Source organism: Schistocerca americana, chromosome 3 (assembly GCF_021461395.2).
Source record: "Schistocerca americana isolate TAMUIC-IGC-003095 chromosome 3, iqSchAmer2.1, whole genome shotgun sequence".
Taxonomy (NCBI): domain Eukaryota; kingdom Metazoa; phylum Arthropoda; class Insecta; order Orthoptera; family Acrididae; genus Schistocerca; species Schistocerca americana.
This window is the reverse complement of record NC_060121.1, coordinates 860,439,797-860,462,727: the sequence shown is the minus strand read 5'-3', so window position 1 is coordinate 860,462,727 and position 22,931 is coordinate 860,439,797. Positions and strand designations below refer to the sequence as shown.

General features: G+C 40.5%; 1 protein-coding gene across 1 annotated transcript in view; it reads right to left on the bottom strand.

The window, feature by feature from the left end:
• LOC124605994 (ribosomal RNA processing protein 1 homolog) overlaps nucleotides 1-22,325 on the bottom strand; it is a 46,399-nt gene extending 24,074 nt beyond the window's left edge. The window contains exons 1-4 of the mRNA XM_047137957.1: nucleotides 22,081-22,325; nucleotides 21,792-21,871; nucleotides 21,517-21,660; nucleotides 965-1,318 (exon numbers count right to left, since the gene is read on the bottom strand). Coding sequence (XP_046993913.1) covers nucleotides 965-1,318; nucleotides 21,517-21,660; nucleotides 21,792-21,871; nucleotides 22,081-22,234 — 732 coding nt within the window. The 5' untranslated portion in view covers nucleotides 22,235-22,325. The remainder of the gene's footprint in view (nucleotides 1-964; nucleotides 1,319-21,516; nucleotides 21,661-21,791; nucleotides 21,872-22,080) is intronic.
• Between the last annotated feature and the right edge of the window lie 606 nt (nucleotides 22,326-22,931).

The window sequence follows — 22,931 nt, the reverse complement described above, 5'->3', positions numbered from 1 at the left end:
ACTGCAGAGGCTTTCCCACAATGCTGTGAAACTAGCAAATATGCATATGTTAAAAGCATTCATTCTCAGCAACAACCCTGAAAATGTCGATACGCCTAACCCCATACTATATCCTGTGTATGTGTTTCACAGGTTTTAATCTTACAGTATTTTGAGAGAACCTTTGTAGAGATTGGAAAGAGAGGGGACAAACCCACAACAAATACTGTATTGGTGCTAGAGGCACACTCAATAGCTTGATTAGTGCATCGTCCACAAAAGGCTTTTTCCAAGTCCAGCAAACACTTTCAATTTGTCTCGTACAAACAAGCAGTAATTTTGTCATGACCTGTAAAACTCTGCTGACCCACTCAATACAGCGAGAGTTTCATTTATGACTTAGTACCTTTATTTAGTCCCTCAACTATATGACAAAAATCCTTATTTACATGACTGCAACCGTAATTTTTATTCTCATAACTTGTTGAGGAATTTACTGTTTTATCATTGAGGCCTGAAACTAAACTGAGCAAACACTTCAGCACTTCAATAACTTCCATAAAATATATCATTGTCTTCAACTACATTTTATGACAAGTTCAGAAAGTGCAAAATGCTGCATATTGAGAATTTTAGTTTCATATCATGTTGATGGAAATGTCATTAGGAAAAAAGTATAAAAGATGCACCAAAAGGATTTTACCATCATCTTTGAAACAATCACACTGAGAATTTATAATGAACAATATTGTATGAATCCAAGTCAAATTCTGAGCAATGTCTTTTTTTAAAAAAATATTGCCACTGAAAATCTGCTGGTTTTCAAAATTGCTGGGCCATAATGTTGCAGCTGCTTCAAATCACTCACTCTCTCTCTCTCTCTCTCTCTCTCTCTCTCTCTCTCACACACACACACACACACACACACACACACACACACACACACACAGAGGTGGTAGTAAATCATGATAAAGATTTAACAAACCTGTTTCCAGGCTTCAAATTTTTCTTGAAATTCAATACCAAGTGGAGACTGCTGGATCAAGTGATGAAACACCCTTTCTGAAACATGCTGCCGAATCCGCCCATCTTTACTGCAAGCAATTAATGCAGCAAAGGGCAAGAGAACAGCATGAAGGCCCTTTTCAGGGCTTTCCACTTTTGCCAGTTCTTCGAGTATTATGTCAGCCATATGAAATAACAAACCCAGCGATGGGGATGACTCAGCAGACGATGTGATGCCCCGTTCCAACAAGCCTGAAATACCTTCACAAGTTTCACTGGGCCATGAGTGTGACGAGCAGTATGCAAACAGTTGACGTATGCATCGACGAACAAGCTGAAAAAATTTCAGAAGAATTCATTACTTTTATTTCATTAGCATATAGCTATAAAACAAGTAAATAAATATTCAGACCACATACCTCAGAAACCACTATCAACAGAAATATATAAAAAGTGGACCTGGCAATAGAACTAAAATAGCGTATAACCAACACACTGAAAAGAAAACAGTGTAATTTAACAATGAAGTCACGGAGTCAGTAGTGGAGTTTTGGTATTTAAGGCTGTTAAAGTTAATGAGTTGGTGGCCTGGGGAATAAATAAATGTCAGAGTAAAAGAGTTCTTCCCGTAAACTAAACAAGAGTTTTTAAAACTAAGCTTCCAATGTGTGTGAAATGGAAAGCTTAAAAAATTAATGCATACTACCTGTTTGTCTTATGCCAGAGAGACATGGACTACTGCCTAATAAAAATGAGATAAAGGTGAGCAGTACATGTATTTATAGTGGTATGCATAGACGACGCAGGAGGAGGAGATTAGTGTTCAACATCCCATCGACAATCAGGTCATTAGAGACGGAGCACAAGCTCTGATTACAGAAGGGGGTAAAAGGAAATCATTGTGCCCTTTCGAAGGAACCATCCTGGCATTTGACTGAAGCGATTTAGGGAAATAAAGGAAAATCCAAATCTGGATGGCCAGACGGGTTTGAACCATCATCCTCCCGAATGTGAGTCCAGTGGGCTAACCACTGTGCTACCTCGCTTGGCCGTAAGATGACGGGTCGTGGGCAACGCTCAGTGGCAAGGAGCAGTGCATCACATGACACTCCAGCCAATAGTGTCATTCTGGTGTGTATGCCTGTAGCAGATACATCGGTGTGAATGTAGGACATTGAGCATTGATTTTTGTTTTAGTCCAGGTGTTGTGATGTTACTTAGCAACTTCAGTGCTCATTATGGGTGTCATAAAGGAAACAGGATAAGTACTACATTAAGAAGCAACAGTGACAGTTCTCTGAGTACATAAATTCTGTTAGGCAGAGTCAGAAGCAGAAACTGTGACCTGGTGTAATGCTCACTCTTGCGTTGCCAGTTACCAAGGTAGGCAATGGCTGGAGCATGAGCTGCGAGGTAGAGACAAAGAGGACACTGGTGACACCACAAAGTATTCTCTGTCTTGTCCACTCCGAATGCATTGTGCTGCTTCCTTCTTATGTGCACCCCACTGTGGGCAACTGGATAATAGCTGGACAAAGGAAGTTCTTTGCTAAATGCAGAAAGACTCTAAAACTCCAAGATAACCTAATGGAAAGAGAAACATGGCTGTGTGCAGTTGAAGATCACAATATATGGAAAAGTCTAGAGGAGGCTTTTATCTGGCACTGAATCTTAAATGACTGATGAGGATATACATGGATCATTTCATAAGTCATGGCAACTATGGTATAGCGCAGAAGTATGGCATCACTGTAAGCACAATAAATACATTTGAAAGCTCACGTAAAATATTACTTAAATCAGCCAACACATTGTGACCACATGTGAATATGGCTCAGTATCATCACCTGGGACATTTATTGTCAGGTTGGCCGTGTTACAAGATGGTCCTCCCACACCCTCTCTACTCATCAGACCTCAGTCCACGCGACTTTGACCTCATTCCACAACTGAGGAAACCATTGCATGGGACGCACTTTGCAACAGGACAAATGTTCTCAATGCATTTTGGCAACACACTGATGGGAATGCCAATGACATTCAACACAGGCAACAATGTTTGTATATGCACTGGGGGACTATCTTGAAGCACAGTAGTTAATTTTCATTCATTTTTGTTCCATTTGTACTTGTGCAGAATAAATTTACACAGCATTCCAATGCGTGTGTTTCATTTCAACCTTTATCAAGACTTCCTGAACTGGAACCCTATTTTGTGTTGGCATTCACATACACACTGTATACCGCTTCAATGCACATCATGGAATTCTCATGTAGTTGCATTATCACAAGATATACCATAGTTACCATGACTTATGGAATGACTATCATTTGTTACATTAACTTTTGTTTGAACTACTTATAAGGTGGGAAAAACAATAGTCATCATTTGGACTGACAAAATGAATGCGGCTGTTTATCTGCTATTATTTGTAAGATAATATTGCAGGTTATATGGGCCTACAGACAGAAACACCATTAAGTATACTCCTGTAAAAGCAAAGTCAAGCTGTTTAGAATTGGAACAGTTCTATATGTGATAAATAAATGCTGTCAGTCACGTTTTTTTTAAACTTAAGTAATGCCGACAACAATCAAAATAATAAAAGTAGATTGTTTAGGGCAAAATAATTTTTTTTCTGGGGCTTTTGCACACTTTGCCAGTTGGTCGTCATTGAATCTTGGCAACATCTTGCTAAAGAACCTACTGTAATTATGAGGCAATGATTCTTCTGACTGGGGGAAATTTCAGCATGGTGTTAATTATCATGGAAAAACAAGTATGTACATGTCCCAAGAAATAATCTTTGGGTCCAGCGGTGAAAATAGGCTATCAGTTGTATGCTAAATATGAACACACATTGGCCTTGGACTGCCAGAGTAAACTGAAATTTAAGAGAGTTGTCACAAAGTATCAATGTGTAAAGAAGTAGAAGAATGAACATGTTGATTTGAAGTTCTTTAAGGCAGTAGATAATGTGTGAGGAATAACCACACTATACAATTTAGTTAAAATGGAATGGACATCTCTTACCGGTGCAATCAGAGACCTTGGAACAAAAAGTATAGGTATGAGGAAGGTAACTATGAAGAAACCTTGGGTAATAGATAAAGTACTTCACTTCAACAGCAAAAGAAAGAAGTGCTGAAATGTTCACAAAAAGACAGGAATACACAAATATAAGTAACTTACGAACAAAATAAACAGGAAATTCAAGGAAGAGACGTGAAACAGCTCCAAAAAATGTGAAGAAAACTGAAAAAGATGTCATCAGCACAGATTAAATTAAAAGGAAGGGTGTCAACATCAGAAGTGCAATAGGAATTCTTCAGTTAAAAGCAGAAGAGAGAGCAGATATGTGTAATGAGAAACTTGAGGGCCTCTACAAGGGGGAGGAATTGTCTAGTCACATGTTGGCACAAGAAATGGGAGTGGATTTGGAAGATATAGGTCTAAAATTTTTGGGGACTGACAACCATGTGACTATTCATGTTGATGTATATAATATATGAGCATGGAGATATACCACCAGACTTTTGGAAAAGTATGTCACACAATCCCAAAAATAGCAAGAGCAGGTAAGAGCAAGATCTATCTCACAATCAGCTTAACAGCTCTTGCACCAAAGTTATTGACAAGAATAATATACAGAAAATGGGAAATAAAACTAAGGATCTGTAAGATGAAAACTGGTTTGAATCAGTGAGGCAGTTTGGATATTGCACTTGATAATGGAAACAATACTTAAGATAAATTAAGACGCTTTCATAGGATTTGTTGACCTAGAGAAGTGTTTGACAGTTTAAAATGTGCTAGATGTTATTTGTGATTTTAGTCGGATGGGCATTAGGATGTGGTCTAAGGCACGTTTCGGTGCCCAACAACGGCTAATGCTGGAGACAACCTCAGAGATTATAAAGAGTTTGTTAGATGGTGTACTAACACAAAGAAGCTCAAAGTCAAACCATCTATATGAAACCATGCCACTGCTTAAGAATGCAGATTCGCACCAATGTGCGATACATAACTTATTCTGCTAAAGAGTTGGTCTGTTTGGTTTATTTAGGACTACGGATGACAACTTGTCTAATTTCAGTCCTGCTTTTATGTTGAAGGCATTTTGTGTTTTTGAATTTCTATACCTTCTCTATACTTCCTAGCATTATAATGAATAGACCTTGGTAAAGCTCCAGCAACAGAAAATAAAATTTAGTGGTTCCTTGGTCCCAGTGCATCAACTGCTATTGCCAATTTATCTGTGTTGCCCAGATGATAATTGCTTTTGTGTCCTTCTGGAGACAAAACATTAAGCACACAAACATACCTAAACTATGGTTTAAGGACCATACAAATAAAATCACCAAGATTGTAAATAGTGGCCATGAAAGTCTACACTGTACCTATGTCTACATCAATACTCTGCAAACCACTAATCATCAGCAATACCTCCACTTTGACAACTGCTACCTGTTCCATACCAAGAATTCCCTTCTGTACAGAATAGCCACCCATGGTCGTCACATCTGCAGTGATGAACAGTCCCTCTTTTCTGAATAGCGCAGGTGGGAACTTTCCCTGCAATACATCCTACGTTCCTGTAACCCTCTTGGCCTCAACCTTCGTTAGTCACTGTCGTCACTCATCCAGCCCCTTCCCTGTTCCCATTCCAGCACTACACACCCGTCATTCCACCATACCCAGTCTTTTTATTTCTCTACTCTTCCACTACCTCCTGCGCCCCTCCCTCCCCACCTCTCCCCTGCCCTCCGTCTAACCTGCAGCACTTCACTGTCCGCCACCCCCACCATACTATTCCTCCCCCTCTCCAACCGAGCTGCCTCCTTACCCTCATCCAGTCGCCACTCCCATTATGCACTGGTGCTGCTGCTGCTGCTCACAGTGTGGTTTCAGTTGCCTGAGACTGCAGTCGTGTGTGTGTGTGTGTGTGTGTGTGTGTGTGTGTGTGTGTGTGTGTACTGTTGACGAAGGCCATTGGTTTCAGTTGCCTGAGACTGCAGTCGTGTGTGTGTGTGTGTGTGTGTGTGTGTGTGTGTGTGTGTGTGTGTGTGTGTGTGTGTGTGTGTGTGTACTGTTGACGAAGGCCTTAATGGCCGAAAGCTTTAATTGTGAGAGTAGCTACAAGGGTAGCGGAGTACGTGTGGAGTGCACATGGCGGTTTTTTAGGTTAGAGAATTCCCTCTCTAGGCCCGACAAGACGCCCCCTGAGATGCGGCAAGGTAGGAGTAGGCAAAATGTAACAGGGAATAACAATATTAATGTGCTAATGGTAAACTGCAGGAGCGTCTATAGAAAGGTCCCAGAACTGCTCTCTTTAATAAACGGTCACCACGTCCATATAGTACTAGGGACAGAAAGTTGGCTGAAACCAGACGTAAACAGTAATGAAATCCTAAACTCAGATTGGAATGTATATCGCAGAGACAGGCTGGACAGTGAAGGGGGAGGCGCGTTTATAGTGATTAGAGGTGCAATAGTATCGAAGGAAATTGACGGAGATCCGAAATGTGAAATAATTTGGGTGAAGGTCACGGTTAAAGCAGGCTCAGACATGGTAATTGGATGTCTCTATAGGCCTCCTGGCTCAGCAGCTGTTGTGGCTGAGCACCTGAGGGATAATTTGGAAAATATTTCGAGTAGATTTCCCCACTATGTTATAGTTCTGGGTGGAGATTTTAATTTGCCAGATATAGACTGGGAGACTCAAACGTTCATAACGGGTGGCAGGGACAAAGAACCCAGCGAAATTTTTTTAAGTGCTTTATCTGAAAACTACCTTGAGCAGTTAAACAGAGAACCGACTCGTGGTGATAACATATTAGACCTTCTGGTGACAAACAGACCCGAACTATTTGAAACAGTTAACGCAGAACAGGGAATCAGCGATCATAAAGCGATTACTGCATCGATGATTTCAGCCGTAAATAGAAATGTTAAAAAAGGTAGGAAGATTTTTCTGTTTAGCAAAAGTGACAAAAAGCAGATTACAGAGTACCTGACGGTTCAACACAAAAGTTTTGTCTCAAGTACAGATAGTGCTGAGGATCAGTGGACAAAGTTCAAAACCATCGTAACAATATGCGTTAGATGAGTATGTGCCAAGCATGACCGTAAGAGATGGAAAAGAGCCACCGTGGTACAACAACCGAGTTAGAAAACTGCTTCGGAAGCAAAGAGAACTTCACAGCAAACATAAACATAGCCAAAGCCTTGCAGACAAACAAAAATTACGCGAAGCGAAATGTAGTGTGAGGAGGGCTACGCGAGAGGGGTTCAATGAATTCGAAAGTAAAGTTCTATGTACTGACTTGGCAGAAAATCCTAAGAAATTTATGTCTTATGTCAAAGCGGTAGGTGGATCAAAACATAATGTCCAGACACTCTGTGACCAAAATGGTACTGAAACAGAGGATGACAGACTAAAGGCTGAAATACTAAATGTCTTTTTCCAAAGCTGTTTCACAGAGGAACACTGCACTGTAGTTCCTTCTCTAGATTGTCGTACAGATGAAAAAATGGTAGATATCGAAATAGACGACAGAGGGATAGAGAAACAATTAAAATCGCTTAAAAGAGGAAAGGCCGCTGGACCTGATGGGATACCAGTTCGATTTTACACAGAGTACGCGAAGGAACTTGCCCCCCTTCTTGCAGCGGTGTACCGTAGGTCTCTAGAAGAGGGTAGCATTCCAAAGGATTGGAAAAGGGCACAGGTCATCCCCGTTTTCAAGAAGGGACGTCGAACAGATGTGCAGAACTATAGATCTATATCTCTAATATCGATCAGTTGTAGAATTTTGGAACACGTATTATGTTTGAGTATAATGACTTTTCTGGAGACTAGAAATCTACTCTGTAGGAACCAGCATGGGTTTCGAAAAAGACGGTTGTATGAAACCCAGCTCGCACTATTCGTCCACGAGACTCAGAGGGCCATAGACACGGGTTCACAGGTAGATGCCGTGTTTCCTGACTTCCGCTAGGCTTTCGATACAGTTCCCCACAGTCGTTTAATGAACAAAGTAAAAGCATATGGACTATCACACCAATTGTGTGATTGGATTGAAGAGTTCCTAGATAACAGAACGCAGCATGTCATTCTCAATGGAGAGAAGTCTTCCGAAGTAAGAGTGATTTCAGGTGTGCCGCAGTGGAGTGTCATAGGACCGTTGCTATTCACAATATACATAAATTACCTTGTGGATGACATTGGAAGTTCACTGAGGCTTTTTGCGGATGATGCTGTGGTGTCTCGAGAGGTTGTAACAATGGAAAATTGTACTGAAATGCAGGAGGATCTGCAGCGAATTGACGCATGGTGCAGGGAATGGCAATTGAATCTCAATGTAGACAAGTGTAATGTGCTGCGAATACATAGAAAGATAGATCCCTTATCATTTAGCTACAAAATAGCAGGTCAGTAACTGGAAGCAGTTAATTCCATAAATTATCTGGGAGTATGCATTAGGAGCGATTTAAAATAGAATGATCATATAAAGTTGATCGTCGGTAAAGCAGATGCCAGACTGAGATTCATTGAAAGAATCCTAAGGAAATGCAATCCGAAAACAAAGGAAGTAGGTTACAGTACACTTGTTCACCCACTGCTTGAATACTGCTCAGCAGTGTGGGATCTGTACCAGATAGGGTTGATAGAAGAGACAGAGAAGATCCAACGGAGAGTAGCGCGCTTCGTTAGAGGATCATTTAGTAATCGCGAAAGCGTTACGGAGATGATAGATAAACTCCAGTGGAAGACTCTGCAGGAGAGACGCTCAGTAGCTCGGTACGGGCTTTTGTTAAAGTTTTGGGAACATACCTTCAAGCAGTATATTGCTCCCTCCCACGTACATCTCGCGAAGAGACCATGAGGATAAAATCAGAGAGATTAGAGCCCACACAGAAGCATACCGACAATCCTTCTTTCCACAAACAATACGAGACTGGAATAGAAGAGAGAACCGATAGAGGTACTCAGGGTACCCTCCGCCACACCTTGCGGAGTATGGATGTAGATGTAGATATCTTTCGGCTTGCTTTAGTCGTCTTTTCTACTTTGGTAATCATTGTTGCCACAACCGCATCATGATTACTGCACACGATTACTGTCACGATCACTGATGCCAGTTTTCAATGTGGACATCACTGATGCCAGTTTTCAATGTGGACAGTCTTAAATAGGTCAGGTCTATTTGTTGCCATATGATCCAATATACTTCCATTATGAGTAGGGTTCAGAACTATCTGTTCTAGGTAGTTTTCAGAGGAGGCATTACTAATGTTTCACAGGATGTCTTACAATGCCTACCGCTAACAAAACTGTAATTGTATGGTGCAAGATGTTTGAAATTCTCAGAGAAATAGTTGTAAGCTATTGGGAATGATGTACAAGAAATAAGAGGTAACAATGAGGATGGAAGCCCGAGAATTAAATAGATTAAGAAGGGCATAAAATAGAGATCCAACCTTTCACCTATATTGCTCAATCTGCATATCTCAGAAGCAATGAAAGAAATACAAGATAGATTTTGGAGTGAGCAAAAAGTTCAGCATGAAACAATATTCATTGATAATACTGCTGTTCTTAGTGGAAATGATGAAGAATTACAAAATCTGTTAAACGGAATGAACAAGCTAATGAACACAGAATATGGATTGAGAGTGCAACGAAGAAAGACGAAACTAAACAGGAGTAGCAGAAATTATATTAGTGATAAATTTAGCATCGAAAGTGGTGATCACGAAGTACAGGAAGTTAATAGTGTCTGCTACCTTGAAAGGAAAATTATCCATGATGGACAAAGCAAGGATATAAAAAGCAGATCAGCACAGCCACTGCTGCTGAAGAGACATTTACTAGTATTTCAAGAAGAAGAAATTTCTGAGAATGTATGTTTGGGGCATGTCATTGTATGGTTAAATCATGGACTGCGGGAACACTGGAAAAGAAGAGCGTCGAAGTGTATAATGTGCTGCTACAGAAGAATGTTGAAAAATAGGTGGACTGAAAAGATAAGGAATGAGGAGTTTCTCTGCAGAATCAGCAAAGAAAGAAACATGTGGAAAACACTGACAAGAAGAAGGGACAGGATGATAGGACATGTGTTAAGACATCAGGGAATCACTTCCTTTGTATTAGAGGGAGCTGTAGAGGTTAGTAACTAGAAGTGAAGGCAGAAATTGGAATATACCCAACAAATAATTGAGGGGCATAAGCACTACCTTGTGATGAAAAGGTTGGCACAGGAGAGAGGGAGAGAGACGGAGAGGGAGAGAGACAGAGAAGGAGGGAGAGAGAGAGGGAGGGAGGGAGGGAGGGAGGGAGAGATAGCAGTGCTGAGGAGATCAAATCAATCAGAAGATGGATGACGAAAATTTCTTGCTCCTTCATACTCTCCAACTGATATGTTTTTAGTAAGCCAGTGATGGATCCCTCACTATGCAAAGGTATGTCATATGCCTGTCAACTAAATCATTGCATGTGCAGATTTTGCAACCACGCCAATTAAGACGAAAAATGGTCTATGGCTGACAGGTCTGCTTGTAAATATTCCACATATGAAATAACTCAGAATTACATGCACAGGCACCCTAAATGCTATGGTCTCTCCAGTGTGGATGACAATGCCTGAAGACAAATATCAGTATGCATGTGCTTCTGACAGAAAAATATGTGGATTCTTGGGCATGTTTACCTCAAATGCATGTGTAGAACACACACACACACAGCCACTAAGACAGGACTGCAAGCACTTATGCCTAACGGGAGAAGCAATCTGTGGGTGTGGGTGAAGGATATATTGCAGGGAGAGTTCCCACCAGTGCAGTACAGAAAAGCTGCCATTAGTAGGATGGACCCTAATGGCGCAGGCTGTCAAGTAGCCATTGAAGTGGAACACAACAGGTTGGGCAGCGTATGTTCAGCAACTAGGTGGTCCAGCTGTTTCTTCCACCATCTCTACGACAGCCTCTGAACCTCCCCAACATCCCCTTATTGCCAATAAACCCCGCCTTGCAGACCTACTACATTTACCACTCCCTCAGAAACTCCTTCCTACCACCATACAGAATGCAGAACCAAAATGGAATTGAAACACAGTCATAAACCTTTCCTCCAAAAACCTTAGCCCTACAGAAGTATCAGTTCCACTTCCAAATTCAATCACACTGGACTTGTTAAAGACCATCTCTCCTTCTCCTGGTCCCTACAGTGGAAAGCCTTTTTCACCAACAACCCTACCAATGAGACTCAACCCAAAGCTAATGTTGAACCATGCCTGATTCAGTTCACTTCTCCATCCAACTATGATTCACCCCAACTGCCCCCCTAATCACCCCCTGTTAACGTTCCAGAAATTCTTAATCACAAACCTTGCCAATCTCCAAATCCTTCAACATGGAACCTAATGTTACATTCACAGAAAGAACTGCACTCAACCACCTAAAAACTGATCACAACCTTACCATCCCACCTGCCAACAAAGGCTTCACCACCGTGTTCTGAACCAGAGGGACTACATGGCAGGACTCCACCAGCTGTCAGATTTATCCACCTATAAACCCTTCCACAGTGACCATATTCCAGAAATCCCACAGGACCTTCAGTCTCTCAAATCCTTACAGCTATCCTAGAGCCTCTCCTCTGAAACTCACTCTCTCCTCACCCTTATCACTCCCCACATTCCTACCTTCTACATGCTTCCTAAAGTCTGTAAACCCAACAACTCAGAAGCCCCACTGTGGCTGGTTACTGTGTCCCCACTGAGAGCAACTCTGCTCTCATGGCCCAACACTTTCAGCCCATTACCTGTAATCTACCCTACAATACAGGAAGGTCAGAAACAGACTGGAAATCTTGTAAGGGTGTTGTAGGGGGTGTTGCGCAGAGAAATAAGAGTTAAGAAAGAAGTCTGTGACCATGTGCAGTTTCTGAGTTATTTAGCACTGAAGTTAACCAATCAGGCCATCACAGGTGCAAATTGAAGCAGCCTGCCAGAGGCAGTCTTGCCAAATTAGTTCTCCCCAATCTGGATAATTGTAACTTTTGCTCACCTGGTTTAAATTAATAACTTTTGAAAAAGGCACATATTAACTAGTAATGAGCATTTCAACAAATGGTACCTCAAGGACCCACAGATGTTGGTGCATTACCACATGTTGGTGTATGCAAGTGCTTGAATTTGCACACACATAAACTTGATTGGCTAAATTTCACACTACATAACTCTGAAAAAGTACAATGTTTCGAATTTTTTTCTTGACGATTATTTCTCAGCACAATCTTCCCTCCGCCAAATACCCTTACAAGCTTTTCAGACTGTTTCTGACCACCCTGTATAAAAGACAGCAACCACTTCCTCCACCAAATTTCCACAGTTCCTGTTCCTTTACACTATAACATGCTCCTTGTCACTATTGATGGCACCTCTCTCTACACTATCATCTCTTATGCCCATGGTCTTGCTGCTACTGAATACTACCTTTCCAAATGCCCAACAGACTCCAAACCTACAATTTCCTTCCTGATCACCATGATCCCCACAATTAATTCTACTTTGAAGCCATTATCTACAAACAAATCCGTGGTATGGCAATGGACACCTGCATGGTATGGGCCACTTAGAGGAATCCTTCCAAACCACTTAGAATCCAGAACCTCTCACCTATTTCAGATTCACTGATGACAGCTTTGTGATCTGCACTGAGCATAAGGATACCCTGTCCACATTCCTCCAGAACTTCAACACTTCTCCCCCCGTTTGCTTCACCTCATTCTCCTCAACCCAATGAGCTACCATCCTCCATGTTGACCTCCATCTCAAAGATAGCTACGTCAATTCCTCAATCCACATCAAACTGACCAACCACCAGCAATACCTCCACTTTGACATCTGCCACCCATTCTGTACCAGCATGTCCATTCTATACAGCCTAGCCATCAGTGACTGTCACATCTGTATGGACCAACAGCCTCTATCCAAATATACCGAAGGTCTCACCGAGGCCTCTGCAAATTGAAATTATCCTCTTAACCTTGCATAGAAACTTATCTCCTGTGCCTTGTCTTTCCAGTCACCTACTGTCTTCCACGTTCCCACTGTTCGACCACAAAGGAGCACTCCCCTTGTGACTCAGTACCACAGGACTGGAACAACTGAATCACATTCTCCACCAGGGTGTCGATTACCTCTCATCATGCCCTGAAATGAGGAATATCCTACCCACTATTCTTCCCACCCCTCACATAGTGGTATTCCACCACCCATAGGACCTACATAATACTCTTGGCCATCCATACTCCAGCTCTGCTCCCAGCTGGTTCATATCCCTGCAATAGACATAGATACAAGACCTGTCCCATACATCCTCCCACAAACAACTACTCCATTCTGGTCACAGGCATCACCTATCTCATCAAAGGCTAAGCTACTTGTGCAAGCAATCATGTGATTTACAAACTAAGCAGCAATCATCCTGTACCATACATCCTCCCACCACCAACTACCCCATTCTAGTCACAAGCATCACCTATCCCAGCAAAGGTAGGGCTACCTGTGAAAGCTATCATGTGATTTTCAAACTATGCAGCAACTGTGCTGCTTTCTATGTGGGCATGACAACCACCAAGCTGTCTTTCCGCAGGAAAGGCCATTGACAAACTATGGCCAAGAGACATCTGGGCAATTCAGTTTCTGAAAATGATGCCCAACACAATGTGCTTCGCTTCAATGACTGCTTCACATACTGCTCCATCTGGACCCTTCCCACCAACACTCCACTTTTCTGAAATGTGTAGATGGGAACGCTCCCTGCAAAACATCCTACTTTCCTGCAACCACCCTGGCCTCAACCTTTGCTTGTTCTTGTACTTCACCCATTTGCCACCTTCCCTGCTCCCACTGTAGCACTACACAGCTTTCTATTACACCAACTACAGCTTTCTATTACACCAACTACTCTTTTTTCCCTCTACTTTTCTCCTTTTCCATTCCCCTTCCCCTCAAACCTTTCAACTTCATCTAGCAGCTGTACTGTGTCCCCACGGTGTCCCTTCATGCTCCCACAATCAGCACTGCATCCTCCACCTCCCCAGCTTCCTTCTTACCTCCATTAAGCACAGTTGCAACCTGGCCTCAGTGGCTGGTGACAGTGGTCAGTGTGTATGAGTTGTGTTTGCGTGAATGTGTGTTTTCTATTTTAGAAAGAGACCTTTTGGCCAAAAGGTCAAATGTATAGCTGTCTTTTTGTTGTGTCTGTCTGCAACTCAACAGCTCCTTTATCAGATGAGTATTTGTGCTGCCCCCCCCCCCCCTTTTGTGTATATGATCAATATCCTTTGTTAGTCATACTTGGTACAGGTCCTGAACACTTGAGAAGTATTATACAACAAGTCGCACGAGTTTTTCGTAAGCAACCTCCTCTGTAGACTGACTGCATTTCCGTAGTATACTGCATATGAACCAAAGTCAGCCACCTGCCTTACCTTCCACTGAATTTATGTGACCATTTATTTTCATATGCCTACAAATTTTTATGCTCAGGTGTTTGTATGAGTTGTCCGATTATAAATGTGACTTGGTATTAGAAGCTTCCACTATATTATTCTTTTTATTTTGTGAAGTACACAATTTTCAATAAATCTCCAATTCAGTTACAAATTTCATTTGATACACCTTATATGGTTAAATTTTTTGATAATAAGTGTAGGTACTGAATTTATTTAACAGAGACAGGGGTATAAACTCAGCAAGGTATGGGATTTCCCTCTCCCCCCCCCCCCCCCCCCAAAAAAGGAATGCTATTTTTGCCTTGTCAATTAACACCTTGGTGGGTCTTACATGAGCATCATCATATAATTCAAGTCCAACAAACACATTAACATTATATAACACTGTAATATGATTCACATTAAATGCGTAAATAGTTTTAAAAGTCACAAGCGAAAAGGAAGCCACAGCAAACTTCCACATTTTGTTTGGCACTGCCGATTCCTAACACAGTGACTTAACAGGAATGCTGTTTGTAATTTATTATATTTTGCTACTTTATAATGCTTTAAATTAGCACTTAAATGGCTATTTCTGAGTGTAGGGTTTGCAGAGATATGAAACTTTTGGGATAAAAACAATGGAATAAACAAACGTAACTAGTCAGTTGAGCAGTAAATAGGCATTTAAACAAGACCTGAAACACTGTAGCTCAGCTTGATATTTTTATTTTTAGAAACACACATAGGAGAAAGACTGAATGTAGAAGGAGCAGTATAGGATCGAGAGGAAATCCAAATAGTGCAGATGAGGTGAGTGAGTCAGAAGTGAAAACAAAAAGCCACCTGGAGAAAGGCAGAGTTGTTGAAGGGAAGACTCTAGTGATAAGTGAAGTGAAGGTGTGCTGAGTGAGTGCAAGGGACAGTTCTTGCGCAATGGTCTTTCACCTGCATATGACCCACGTGACATGGCATTTGAGATAGGAGTGCCATGGTTTAGGATGTTTCATACATTGTGAGGGTGACAATAACAATTTGGGAGAAGTGGGAAGGATTTTGGGGAGCACAATCCTCATCTGAAGGTAGGAAAAACAGTACTCAAAGCCTGAGCATAGGATGTAATGCAGCTGCTACAGTCTGTGGCAATACTGAGTAATAAGGGGGAGGTAATGGTTGGATTGTTGGTATAATGTCTGCAAACTGATGGATGAGCAAGCAATTGCCCACTCCCTCTACCCATCTACATATCATGGAGCAACTACAAGCCGTTTCACACAGTTACACCGACGGGTTTCTGTGGTGCACCTTTTAAAACAGAGGGTCCACATACATGCCTGGAAGTGTTTTATTTTCCAGTAAATGTGTTAACACTATACTGAGTAAAGGAATTAATAACTAATACAACTACAGTCCAGAGAAATGAACAAGAACAGAATATACGTAAATCAGCACATGTTACACTGTACTTCTTGACGAGAAACTCGTTTTTAGCTAACCTGTATGGCAGTTGAAGCATTCTTCTGGGAAAGGCCTCTTCCTTCCACAACAAGCACTGCTCACTTTTCAGTTTACGGACAGACTATAACTGCCCTCCTATCCACTGGACACCTCCATACCCTGCCCCAACAACACAGATATCTTTAAAGATGACTGAGCATGAATCCACAAACTTGAAAGATACTTCACATGTGATTCTCCAACAGACAACGGCTCCATCAATGTTGCTATGTAGTCTCATGTGATCTCCAATCCCCAGAATCCTAAAATCTACAATTATAAAACACTGTGGACACCCCACTGTGTCTGTTTACTGTGACATCACAGAAGAAATTTATGGTCTAGTTGACCAACTTCAATATTTTTTGCAGCCAACTTTCTACATTAGGGCCACTAACCATATCCTCCAGTGCTCTCCACAATACTTATCCCATAACTACCTGGCCTCTGAGTTGTTACTGCTTTCAGTGCCTCCATATACGTCAACATTCCCCATGCTCATGGCTTTCCTGAAACCAAAGACTACCTTCCCATGTCTTGCTGATTACAAACTTTCCATCACACTTCTTATAATTATGAAAGACTGTATAACTCACAACTACTTCTCTTCCGAAGGGTATATATAAAAACAAATCGATGTCATGGCATGAGCACTGGCCTGGTACTTTGGAACAAAGATCAGTTTATATGCCAACTAGAAGCAACATTTCTACACACTCAAATTCTCAACCCTTTATTCACCTGGTTCAGCCTCCAATATCTTCATGGTATAAAAGCAGGACCAAGGCTCACATTCACTGCAGCATTTCCATATTTACCATTAATTTTGCCTCGTTGTCCTTAGCTAAACACTCCATATTCCTTGAGGTCAACCCCCCCCCTCCCTCCCCCCCCCCCCAGCTCATAAAAGCCCCTGCATACATGAAATGACTAACTCCACTCATCAAATATCAGTCAATGCTTTTGCACCAAAAAGTGTCTCCAGCACAGCCTTGCCTCTTGCAGACTGTTCATCTGCAATGATGAGCAATTTCTTACTCAGTACATTATATGGAATGTGTTCCCCCAAAACCTGGTCCAGAAGTGTATCCTCCAAGATCCCTAATATTTCTACAGACCAACTATAAAGGACTGGTTCCTTTATTACGTAATATACATGCTCTGAACAACTACATCACATTATTTACCAGAGCTCTGACTGTGTGTCCCATGCACCCAACCTCTATAACTTATTCCAGTCCTGTAATAGGTATTTTTTATTTTTACACCATAATAAGCAATATTACCTCTGAAAGCAGCCACATTACATACCAGCTGAACAACTTTCACACAGCCTTTTAGGTGGAAATGACCAGAGGTCCAGATGAATGAATAGGCACTGTTACACTAAAGACACGAGTAAGGTTTACCATACACTGGCCAAGAACACAGGTGAGAACAACTCTGATGACTTGAACATGAGCTTCAGAAGTGGTAACGTACAGATCCCCATCTCCTAATACTTGCTTCTTTGAACTGTCCAAGTAAGATCTTCTTATTCTTAACATATTCCTTGGTCCTGCAAATGAAATGGCTCCCTGCAACGTCCAGTACTCCCTCTCCGGCAACCACATCATCTGCCTTTGTCTACTTCCCTCACTACAGCTATCATTCAGCCTCTTACTCCCAACTAATTCACTATGGTCCTCTCACTTAAATCATACTTTTACAAATATGAATTTTTTTTGTCCATAGTATTCTTTCAATGTCTCTCTATCTTCTTCACTCTCTTTATGAACAAGTGTGTGTGTGTGTGTGTGTGTGTGTGTGTAATTTCTAATGCTGAGAAGAATCTAGGAAGGTGTAATAAAGTTGCAAAGGAGACCACAAATAAGAGACTTGTGCAACTTTCTATCAGCCCTGCTCAAGAATAACACTACTGATCAGACATAAGTGTTATTACTGATGTAGCCTATTTAATGGAGCAAGGTTGGCACATGGCATGTGGGCACATTACAGAGCTTTTCCGCAACTGATTGGGGGGAAAAAAAAAGAGGAGAGAAGAGAAGAAGAAGAAAAATTGGTAAACTTAAAAGATAGCTGCTGTAACATTAAAAATAAATTGGTGGCACATAAAATATAACTGAAATATTGACACAAAATACAGAGATGTTTTTAACATGCGAACACTGACGAAGGTAAGCTGTGGTTTTGGCCAGGAAGTTTCAACAACATTAATTGTTTGGTAAATGGAGGCAGACTTTCCAGCATAACAACACATTTGTTCTCTTCACCAAATCTCAACCAAACCATCACCTTTCACGATGGATCTTGGGTGATTCTACAAACACTCTGTCACCATAACCTCGATTTTAACAAATATCTTCTTTTTATATCACATTTGTTGGTTTCGCCAGCTCACAACCAAACTGTCATCTTTCAACTTAACCGTGACCTCAGGTGCCACTACATACAAGTATCATCACAACCTCTATTACAAAACAGAAGTAAACAAACTGTCAAGCTGCTGTCCCAAAAATTGAAAGAAATCACGAACAATGTACAGTGAATATAGAACAGTTTCAATTTCAATGCTTGACATCACCTGTTTTGTCACTGCTCAAAGGTTAATTACACAACTGTCCTTTCGTTGGCTAAAAAAAAATTGACACTGTCAACCTGTGTAAAACAGATGAATAATGCACTGCCTGGCACTGCCCTTGGTCTAGAAGTTAGCTCTCTTGAGAGATTGAAAGCACCCCTTGTTCATATTACAGGAGAATATCAATGACATTCACAACTATGCAATGACTAAAATTGTAGACAGTCAGTCCACCAATACTGGAGTGTTAACTTTCATGCTCAGTGATCTTTAATATAGAGACTTTCCATGTAATCCTGCTAGAATAGTTTAAGGGGAGTTAGAATGGGAAAAATATTTTTTTCACATTTTCGGATTTTTATCTAATTATGAAATTTGCAATTTTCCAAATAAAATGATATATATCACTTACAAACTCAAATGGGAAGTATTTAATGTTTTGGATGTAATCTACACCATTTGAAAATGTTAAATTTTTTACATGCGTTACTTCAAGATCTAATTTATTGGTAATTTTTTATATAGAAGGCTGTGGATTGCTGAGTTATAAAGGTTAACAGAGTTCGTCATGTCCAGAAGAGGATGGGCACCAGGTTGAGGAAGCTGAAGCAAAGTTTGAGAGACAAACTTTCTGATGGTAAAACCATAGGAGGCAGGCTTACAGACAAAATGATTAATGAACTACAGCAGTATTATGGCATGGCCGTTACAAATAACACTGAGGAACTATTGAAAATGAAGCAGGCAGTATGGGCTACCTTCTTCCACAGACTGTCAACAGATGAAAAACCAGTACACCACCTTTGACCTCATGGAACTGATTCATGGTGCAATTACCGCAACGCCCAGAACTGAAACATTCCATCCAAGCAGCAGTCATGGATATCATAAAACCTATTAACCGAGACCTGGCAAATCCTGAATCACTGAAGAAGTGTCTGCATGGCCAGACTCAAAATCCTGAGTCCTTCAATACTCTTATATGGACTTGCTTGCCAAAAACTGTTTTTGTTGGAATGAAGATGCTGAAGTGGGGTGTCAGTGATGCTATTATTGTTTTTAATGATGGCAACATTGGTAGGGTGAAAGTGCTACAGCATATGGGAATTAATCCTGGAGCAAACTGCATCAGAGAACTTCGACAAGATTCACATTGATAAAGCAGAGTATGAAGCACAGTTGGCCACTAAGGAGTCCAGAAAGAAGCAAAAACATGGAAAAATGTTAAAGAGGAAGATAGACAGTATGGTGCAGGGTGCTTCTGAGTGACTAAAAATAAAAAAAATAAGCATATATTAAGTGAGTTATAGTCTTTAGAAACTTTAGAAGCCGTCCCTGAAAATTTACATTTTCCCCTAAATCTCAGAAACCACTTCGAGTAGAATATTCAAATTTTCAGGGAGTAATAACATACAAATCCTGAGTCTACTGTACTAAAAGAAGAACATAATGTTATGTATGATTAAAATTATTTAGGATAACATACAAAAAAGTACACAAAATTTTAACCGTGTAATTAAAAAATTGTATTTCTGAAAGCAATGCTGAAATGCAATTATTGTAGTTCAGTAGACTCAAAACATACAGTTTAATGTCCTGTAAAAGTTTCATGTCAATGGCTACAGTGGCTCCTGAAATACAGGGAGGCCAAGTCACTAAATTTAACATTGTCGGGATAATGTGTTTCAACTCCCCTTCAATGACAATCATGTCAGGTGGCTAAACTGATTCTATTGCATCAATTGTATATCCCACACAATAACCATTATAACAATTTGTGATTGATAAAGACACGTTGGGATGCTGTACTTATGACTAGAATAGGAAAGTGCATTGTTCTCTTCACAGTGCACTCTTCAGTGGCTTGCAGAGATGTAATGACAGCATCTCCCATATTGTGGTGTGCAGCTAACTGGAGCCTACACATATCGTGGAAAGGAAAGCTGCTACTCACCACACTGCAGTGATGCTGAGTCGCAGATACGCACGACAGAAAGACTGTCACAAATATAGCTTTCAGCCATTAAGGCCTTTGTCAAAATTAGAGAGGAGAACCCCCCCCCCCCCCCCCCAACACACACACACACAACTCACAAGCTACATGATAAGTAGCAACTTTCCTTTTCGTAATATTGTTCGATTAGGGCCTACACATGCAAGTCATTTTAATTTTGACACAGGGTCTGTCATTCACATATACTTTTGCCTTTGATTATTCTACAGTGCATATTTATATTTCATATGCTTTACTGCTGTCACTTAAAAATAAAACTGGTGTTGTTAATAAAAACAAGGCCATTTGGCACTGTACAAATCTGACTTAACTCACAGAAGCAAGTGCTAATGACAACAATTATTCAGACTTGTGTTGTACTAGTATTTATCAGCTAATAGTGGCACTCAAAATTTCATGGATATCCCTTGAATAAATGTTAGAGTTCTGTAATAATCTACATATGGTGAAATACAGAAAATTTTAATTTGTGATATTTTCAGTGATGGTGTGGCTGTGGGTTTACACATGCAGCTACTACTGGCTCTGAGCACTATGGGACTTAACTTCTGAGGTCATCAGTCCCCTAGAACTTAGAACTACTTAAACCTAACTAACCTAAGGAGATCACGCACATCCATGCCCGAGGCAGGATTCGAACCTGCGACTGTAGCGGTCACGCGGTTCAAGACTGTAGCGCCTAGCTACTACTCTTTGTCAATGGCGGATTGGGAGTAAATGCAGTCAGTCCACGTTCCTACATCTTAATTGTTAAATAATCATATACTCAATACAAAGAAACTTGTAAATTATGACCAACTCATGTAACTAATTGCTTCCCTGCTATGATTCACTTTTGGATGTTATTTCTAATATGAACAAAATGTATCAGCTCGCATAATTTACTATCCAGAAAATCACAGCCACTAACTTTAGAAACTATTTACAAATTTTACCATCATGAATTTATCCAAACGGTGTTGGTCGATTCCAAACCATTCCCGCCTCAATGTTAGAAGGAAGCACTCAGCATAAAGTAATCCCTGTTCCAATTTCTTGAAACAATGAATTAAATTTGCAATTCGTTCTGCTAACTCCTCCTGTAAACAAATCAGTGTAAATGGCATGTTGGGTATTATATCGAGTGCTTGGGCACACATATATATGAAAAGTTATATGGTATGATATTCGTTATATAATAAACATATAACCATACATTAAAGTGTGTTACCTGGTACAACGGTTTGTCAGCCATCCACATGCAGTAAAATAAACCTTTCCATATAGTCATCAAATCCTGTTTGGTAAATTCTGCAATGGAAAATTAACTACTTACGTCAAAAGTCACATTGAAACAATAAATAAACTCCACTACCATTAAAATGGACGGAAACTATATGTTGAACGTAAATTACACATACAAGTTATATTTCAAGTATGCATATTGATCGTACTGAAGGAAAGCTAAGCAACATGAATGTTAACGAATAACTGTCATGATATGAACGACCTGGTCTCACCTAATTTGCTACCTGATCTGGCAGTTATCCATTTGCTTAATCTTTTAATGCCTTTGTCACGTATTGCTTTATCATTTGATGCTAAAACTTTAGCAAGGGATATTTGCTGAGCTGTTAATAAAACTTCTTGCCGAGCTTTTTTCGATGTTTCCATTTTGCACGTGTTTGGAAACACTCTTCAAATTCAGAACTTTGTAAACACGCAGGTTGACTATCGAACAAATCAACTCGTAACCAAAGTCGATAGTCTTGAATGAGACTGTTGCGAGATACATGCCAGCACCAGTGAGCTTACAGGCCAAGAGAATACACGCATCGGGAAGGTGGAAAAAATTAGACAACATAAAATAAACTGAAAAGCTAACAGAGAACGCGCGACTAAAGGTAGCAGCAACACAGGCAGTAGGAGAACTCCTAAGATAAGCCGCCAACCTCATGAATAAAAGAGCGAAACAACAATGGTTCGATTTCCAATAGTGGAGACGAGCGAAAGAAGTACTGGAAAACCCTACACTCTCAGAAGTTCCATTGGAAAATTATAAAACTGCAAGAATAACTTAAAAGAAAAGAACTTTCTGGGAAAGGGAAGGAAATAAGCTAGAGGAAAAGACAATATGGCGGCTGGTAATGTTTATACTTATTCAAGCGGTGTATCGAACATGACAAACGTAAAAAAAAGTCCTGAATATGTGAAACTATTCATGTAAAAGGCGGAAAGTATTCTGTTCTTTGCGAATTAATGCAAAACACAATACAAAATGATCTGCAGAAAGAACTGTATGAACTTGATGCGGTAATGCATATAGACAGTAAAATCATTTATAAAGATTGGATTTGAATAAGTATCGTGT